At 36.3% G+C, this 7,407-nt stretch overlaps 1 protein-coding gene across 1 annotated transcript in view; it reads left to right on the forward strand.

Annotated features, from left to right (window-relative positions):
* LTN1 (listerin E3 ubiquitin protein ligase 1) overlaps nucleotides 1-7,407 on the forward strand; it is a 66,596-nt gene that overhangs the window by 15,835 nt on the left and 43,354 nt on the right. Inside the window, exons 7-9 of the mRNA XM_003797090.3 lie at nucleotides 5,289-5,462; nucleotides 6,005-6,195; nucleotides 7,105-7,240. Of these exons, the coding sequence (XP_003797138.1) occupies nucleotides 5,289-5,462; nucleotides 6,005-6,195; nucleotides 7,105-7,240 (501 nt within the window). The remainder of the gene's footprint in view (nucleotides 1-5,288; nucleotides 5,463-6,004; nucleotides 6,196-7,104; nucleotides 7,241-7,407) is intronic.

Here is a 7,407-nt window from a genome sequence, read left to right on the forward strand (position 1 = left end):
CACTGAGCTATGGGTACCGCCCCCTCCTACAACAACTTTTTATAATAAGATTTATTAAGGAGTAATTTACACACAATCCTGTAACACGTAGCCATTTGGGGGGCTAGAGTATGTTACATTCTGACAGACACACACCCATCTACATGAATACATACCTGAGTAACCACCACAGTCAAGAAATGGAACTTTTTTTTCACCCAGAATGGGTTCATTGTGTCTTGCAAGTCATCCTCTTCCTTTACCCTAGTGATCATTGATCTGCTTTCTGTCACTACAGATTAGATTTGCCTTTCCTCTGGTTTCATATAAATGGAGCTATGCGTTACTCTCTGTCTAGCTTCTTTGCTCAGCATGTTTGCAAGATTCATGTATGTTGTGTATCAGTATTCTATTCCTTTTTATTACGTAGTTTTATGTAGTCTTTTTATGGACATATTTTTCCCTTTTCTTGGATAAGGAGAGGAATTGATGTGTCATTATGGTAAGTGTATCTTTAGCTCTATAGGAAGCTACCAAACTGTTTTCTGAAGTGGCAAATGCTGTCTCACCAGCAATGTGTGAAATTTCTATTTTCTGCATACCCTCATATTACTCTCTGGCTCTTTATAGAAAATTCTGATTGACCTCTGGGTTAGACCTCTCTCCTATTAAGGTTTTAATTTGCATTTTCCTGATGACTGATGGTTTTCACATCTTTAAATGTGCTTATAGGCACTTGTATATTTCTTTTTTGAGTTGTGTGTTCAAATCTTTTTTTTATACAGAATATTCAAATCTTTTCTTTATTTTTTATTTCATCATGTTCTACTTACTGTTTTTTGTATTTTCTCTTTCTCAGATGAACTTGCCTGTTTTTTTCCTATTCATCCTTATCATATTTCCTTTATTTCATTAAGTACAGTTACAATAGCTATTTTAAAGTCTATATCTGATAACATCTAGTTCATTTTGGGATTGATATCAATTAAAACTGTCTTATTCCTTGAGATGAGATCACATTTTTTTGTCTCTTGGTTCAGTAATTTTGTGTATACTGGACATTGCGAATATATGTTTTGGAGACTGGATTATTTTATATTGATTTAAAGGATGTTGATATTTGTGTATTAGTAGGCAGTTACAGACTCATACCAAACTGTCATGCCTATGGTGGACAGTGGCTCAGCTGTCAATTCACTTCCTCTAAGTCTTAGCTTTAAACTACATTCAGTTTACTCTGTTGATGCATGGTGAGAGATCAGCTGTAGATTTAGATTGTTTGAACACAGAATATAGGAATTCCCTTCTCTGTCTTTTTCCAGAGTTCTTCTCCACTTTCTTCTAACCTCTCAATTCTCTCGTTATTTTGGGCTGCTTTTCCTGGTTCTTGTTTCACTGAGTAGAAATATATCATTCTTTTTATTGGAGTTATAGCTAGTTCTATGCCTTTGTGGCTACCTTCAGCCAAAGCTACAAAAATTGAGAACTCAATCTTTGTGGATCACTTACCACTTCTAGTTTGATTCTCCTCTAAAGTGTGTCTGTATTTCAGTCTCTGGAACCCTCAGGTAGTAGTTTTTTGTGTTTTTTCCAAAGAACGTATAGCTGTTCTTTTTTTTTTTTTTTTTTTTTTTTTTTTTTGCAGTTTTTCACCGGGGCTGGGTTTGAACCTGCCATCTCCAGTTATGGGGCCAGCATCCTACTCCTTGAGCCATAGGCACTGCCCAGAACCTATAGCTGTTCTTTGAGGAGGATTGAGGCTTTCACTCTTACATTTTTTGGTCCATTTTTTGATTAGATTTTGGTTTTCATTTTTGAGTTGTGAGTGTGCTATATTTGGAATCAAAGTATTTTGTCAAAGTATCATGAATAATTTCTTCTAGTCTGTGCCTTGCCTATCCATTTTGTGAATTTTTTTGAAGCAGAGATACTTTAATTTTGATGAAGTCTTAATTTATCCTTTTTTTTTCTTTAATGCTTTGTGCTTTTGATATCTAAGAAATCTTTTCCTACCTCAGGATTTCACAGAGATTTTCTTTTCTATTTTTTAGAGACAGAGTCTCACTAGTTGCCCTCAGTAGAGTGGCTGTGGCATCACAGCTCACAGCAACCTGAAACTCTTGGGCTTAAGCGATTCTCTTGCCTCCCTAGTAGCGGGGACTACAGGCCCCTGCCACAATACCCGGCTATTTTTTGTTGTAGTTGTCATTGTTGTTTAGCTGGCCCAGGCTGGGTTTGAAGCCACCAGCCCCCGTGTATGTGGCTGGCGCTGTAACCACTGTGCTATGGGCGCTGAGCCACATAGAGATTTTCGTGTTATATGTTAAAAGTTTTAAAATTGGGCAGCGCCTGTGGCTCAAAGGGTTCTGGCTCCATATGCTGGAGGTGGCAGGTTCAAACCCAGCCCCAGTCAAAAAAAAAAAAAAAGAAGTTTTAAAATTTAGGTCTATGTAGTGCATTTGGAGTTAATTTTTGTGTGTAGGGTAAAGGTTAGATTCAAATAATATTTTTTTTGTCATATACATATCTAGCTATTAAAAGTCTACCCTATCTTTAGTCTGGCACCTTTATCAGAATCCATTGGCCATGTATGTGGAATTTAAATTTTGAACTCTTCATTTTGTTCCATTAATCTGTATGTCTGTCGTTATACCAATACTGTACTCTCTTGATTACTACTCTCTTTTATATTTTGTTGAAAACTTTTAAGTTCTTTTTCAAAATTCTTTTGGTTATTTTCTTTTGCATAGTAGAATAGTGTTTTATAGTATTCTCCACAGTGAATGTGTCTTTATGGTTTTCATTGCTATTTCTTTTTCGATTATATTTTCTATTCTGTTTCTACTGGTATGTAGGAATGCTATGCTTTTCTATGTTAATTTTGTATCCAGCAACTCTTCCAAACTCCTGGTAGATCTAATTGTTTGACTAGCTTTTTGAATACTTTTTATTTTTTTGAGACAGAGCCTCAAGCTGTCACCCTGGGTAGAGTGATATGGCATCACAACTCACAGCAACCTCCAACTCCTGGGCTCAAGCGAGTCTTCTGCCTCAGCCTCCCAAGTAACTGGGGCCACAGGCGCCTGCCACAATGCCTGGCTATTTTTTGGTTGCAACCGTCATTGTTGTTTGGCGGGCCCAGGCTGGATTCGAACCCACCACCTTAGGTGTATGTGGCTGAAGCCTTAGCCACTTGAGCCACAGGCACTGAGCCTCTTTTTGAATACTTTTTCTAACTGGTTATATTACTCGACATAGTTTTTTGGGTTCCTTTCCAATTTTTTTCCTTGTTTTTTTCATGTTGATTAGGTCTGCTATGGTTGAATGTTTGTCTCCTTCAAAACTTATGTTGACACTTAAGCCCCAATGTGGCAGTATTGAAAGGTGAGGCCTTTAAAAAGGTGGTTGGGTCCTTATGACTGGGTTGGGTTAGAATGAGGAATGGTGGTTTTATAAGAAGAGAGACCTGAGCTAGCATGCTTAGCCCACTGGCATGTGATACCCTGTGTCACCTTGGGACTTTGAAAAGAGTCCTCACTAGCAAGAAGGCTCTTACCAGCTGCACTGCCTCAGTCTTGGACTTACCAGACTCTAGGGATTTAAGAAATAAATTTTCTTTCTTTTAAATTTTCCAGTTTCAGGTATTCTGTTATAAGGAACAGAGAATAGACTAAGACAGGGTCCTCTAGTACTGTGTTGAATAAAGGTGGTGATGGCATATATCCTTTTCTTATTCCTAACTTTAATAGAAATAATTTAATGTTAAGTATGATGCTTGTTGTAGATTTCTTAAGATTTAAGAATTTCTTATTCTTAGTTTGCTAAGTATTTCTATATGAATGAATCTATGTTGGGGGGCATGGCATCCTGGAATTAATCCCCCCAGGATACTGAGGGACAACTGTACCTTTAATACCTGCTGAGTGCTGTGGCTCATTCCTGTAATCCTAGCACTCTGGGAGGCCAAGGTGGGAGGATCACTTGAACAGGAGTTTGACACCAGCCTGAGCAAGAGTGAGACCCCACCTTTACTAAAAATAGAAAAATGAGCTGAGTGTTAAGGCAGATACCTGTAGTCCCAGCTGCTTGGGAGGCTGAGGTAGGAGAATTGCTTGAGCCCAGGAGTTTGAGGTTGCTGTGAGTTAGGCTGATACCATGGCACTCTAGCTTGGGGTAACAGAGTAAGACTCTGTCTCAAAAAACAAAAAGAAAACAAAACAAAAAAAACAACAAATCTTTAACACCTTTAGATAATAGAAAATTATTTCTCATGGTATAAGCTGGAAGCCCAAGATTAAAGCACCAGCAGGTCGGTGCCTGGTGAGGGTTTATTTTGTCTGCTTCAAAGATGGTACCTCTTTCTCTGTTCTCTCAAGCCCTTTTATAAGGGTGCTAATCCTGTTGATTAGGATAGTGCCCTCAAGAGCTAATCACCTCCTAAGTTTGTCACTTTCTAATATTATCACACTTACAATTTTAGTTTCAACATATTAATACCCTACCCCTAACCCTAACATAGCACTTGTAAAGTGAATTGAGCTTTTTGGTGGGGAAGAGGGGGAACAAAGTCTTGCTCTGTTGCCCTGACTAGGGTGCAGGGCATCATCATAGTTTACTACAACCTCAAACTCCTGCCTCTGACAATCCTCCTGCCTCATTTTCCTGTTTTTAAGTAGAGACAGGGTCTCACTCTTGCCCAACTCCTGAGCTGGAGAGATCCTACTGCCTCAGCATCCCAGAGTGCTAGGATTACAGGTATAAGCTACTGCACCCAGCCACATTGAGCTTTAAGTTTTAATTTGTTTACATTTAATTTAAGAATAGTGCTTGGTTCTATTTCATATCTGCTATGCTTTTTCCAGGATCCATTTTCCTGCAGATACATTTAAATTTCGTTTCTTTAAAGAAAATAAGCATTTTTGTTGTGGAGTTTGTGATTGACAGATATAAAGTCTTGGATTTCTGTGCTGTCTTTTGTTTCTACTCGTTGTGGCTTTTGTTTTTTATTTTTTGTCTATAATGGAGCCCCAGAGGACAGCTTCTGCCACTTAAGAGTACTTGTGTTTGCTTCAGCCAAGGAAAAAGAAAGTTGAATTAATTCTTTCTGCCTTCACTTTATCTTGGTAATTCCTAATGATATTTTTTAGCCAGTTTATGATATTCTTAAAAAAATTTTTAAGGATATTTTTTCTAGCTATTTTAATTTTATCAGAGGGTGAATTAGTGTGAATAATCTATTGCATAAATAAAAAATGTTATTAAGCTTTACTAGGATTTAATTTAATTCAGCTTTGCATTTGTTTTTTTAGATTCGCTCAGCTTATTTTGAGTTAGTTTCTGCTTTGTGCCAGCGCATTCCACAGTTAATGAAAGAGGAAGCCTCCAAAGTGAGTCCCTCCGTCCTACTCAGCATTGATGACAGTGACCCAGTTGTCTGCCCAGCTCTCTGGGAAGCTGTACTTTATACACTTACAACTATTGAGGTATGTAAGAGAGATTCATTTAGTACATTGGAGAACCCTTAGATATCATATGAGAAAGAGCCTATGGGATAAAAATATCTAAATCTCACTGGGAAAATGTCTTCTTGGAAGTAAAATCCTTAATCTGAACTTGGCATAAGTCAAACTGTAAAATGGTGCAGAATTTTTCTTTGTATTTGTTTACCTAGTATTAATTATTCTTTTAATTATGTGGCCCAGTGCAGTCAGCATATCTGAACTTGTATTTAATATGAAATATAGTTATCCCTTTTGGAAAGCAGCTCTATTAAAATCTTTTAGGTTAAATGATTATTTCTAATCCTAAACATACAGAATACGTGATTATTGTATGTAAGAACATGGATAATTTCAAGAGTTATAGTTTTTAATGGTGGTAAGACATTTTAGCCTCTTTAGGTAAAATACTTGATTTTAAAACATTTTTGAGAGCCTAAATATGTCTTCTCTTTTCATTGGGAAAAGTATGTTTATGATCTCTAAGTACTGATACAATCTTTTTTTTTTTTTTTTTTTTTGGGTAGGACTGTTGGCTTCATGTAAATGCAAAAAAAAGTGTTTTTCCCAAGCTGTCCGCTGTGGTTCGTGAAGGTGGTCGGGGTCTAGCTACTGTTATATATCCTTATCTTCTGCCATTCATCAGCAAACTCCCTCAGTCCATTACAGATCCAAAGTTGGATTTCTTCAAAAATTTCCTCACCTCTCTGGTTGCAGGGTAATTCAAACTTTTTATTTTTAAAGCAAAAGAGATTAATTTTCTTATTTTCAGACTAATCATTTTCTTTCTTAAATTTCTCCAAATTGTTTTGCTGTTCTTTCAGTTTTCAGTGAATTATAATTCGTGTTCTTTTCTTGAGTACTTTAAGGAGTTTCAGTGGTAGTATACAACAGAGTTAGGTAAAAAAAGTGAGACTCTTACTTGGAAATTGGCCGTTTTCCCAAAGAGCTTTTTTTTTTTTCTTTCAATGTTTATAAATACAAATGCCCCAAAGTAGAACATTAACAAACAAAGTTTTAAAAACTTTTATAAAGTATTATAGGTGAATATAATATAGGTGAATATTTTTTAACACTTAAAAAACTGTTTCGGTGAATTTATTGAACTTAAAAGATAAATAGTTTTACTAATGATTAAAACATTTTTTTCACTATACCATTATATTTGGTTATGTCCCATCTTTTATATTTGCAGGTGGATCTTTTTCTCTGAATATAAACAAATATCTCTTATTTTTTCCTGATCCTTTTTTTTTTTTTTAATTACAGATGAGATTTTATCATGTGGCCCTGGCTGGGTCAATCTCTGGGTTCAAGTTATCTGCTCCTACCTTGACCTCCCAAAGTGCTAGCATTGCAGGCTTGAGCCACTATTCCCAGCTACTGATAACATTTTTTTTTTTGATAACATTTTTGAAAATAATTTCTGTCCGTAGTTTTTTAAGTTCATGTTCTCAAGGGGCTATACGTATTTTTGGTTGGTTGTTCTTAGTTTTTAATTTAAGCATTTATTTATTAAAGATCCTCTTTTGGTATGATGCCTTTTCGATGTCTTCATTTTGGTGATTCTGAGTTTTTATATTGTTCTTCATAAAAGTATAATCTACAATTATTTATTATTTCTTAGGCTGTCAACAGAGAGAACGAAAACCAGCTTTTCAGAGAGCTCAGCAGTAATATCTGCTTTCTTTGAATGTTTGCGTTTTATAATGCAGCAAAACTTAGGTGAGGAAGAGATTGAAAAGATGCTCATCAATGATCAGGTATCTGTCATGTAAAAATCATCAGTGTCTTCACATACTGACTGTGAAAGAATCAAGCTCATTTTTATTTTTTTTGAGACAGAGCCTCAAGCTGTCCCCCTGGGTAGAGTGCCGTGGCATTACAGCTCACAGCAGCCTCCAACTCCTGGGCTCAAGCGAGTCTCCTG

Source organism: Otolemur garnettii, unplaced genomic scaffold, assembly GCF_000181295.1.
Source record: "Otolemur garnettii isolate 467f Iridium unplaced genomic scaffold, OtoGar3 scaffold00111, whole genome shotgun sequence".
Taxonomy (NCBI): Eukaryota; Metazoa; Chordata; class Mammalia; order Primates; family Galagidae; genus Otolemur; species Otolemur garnettii.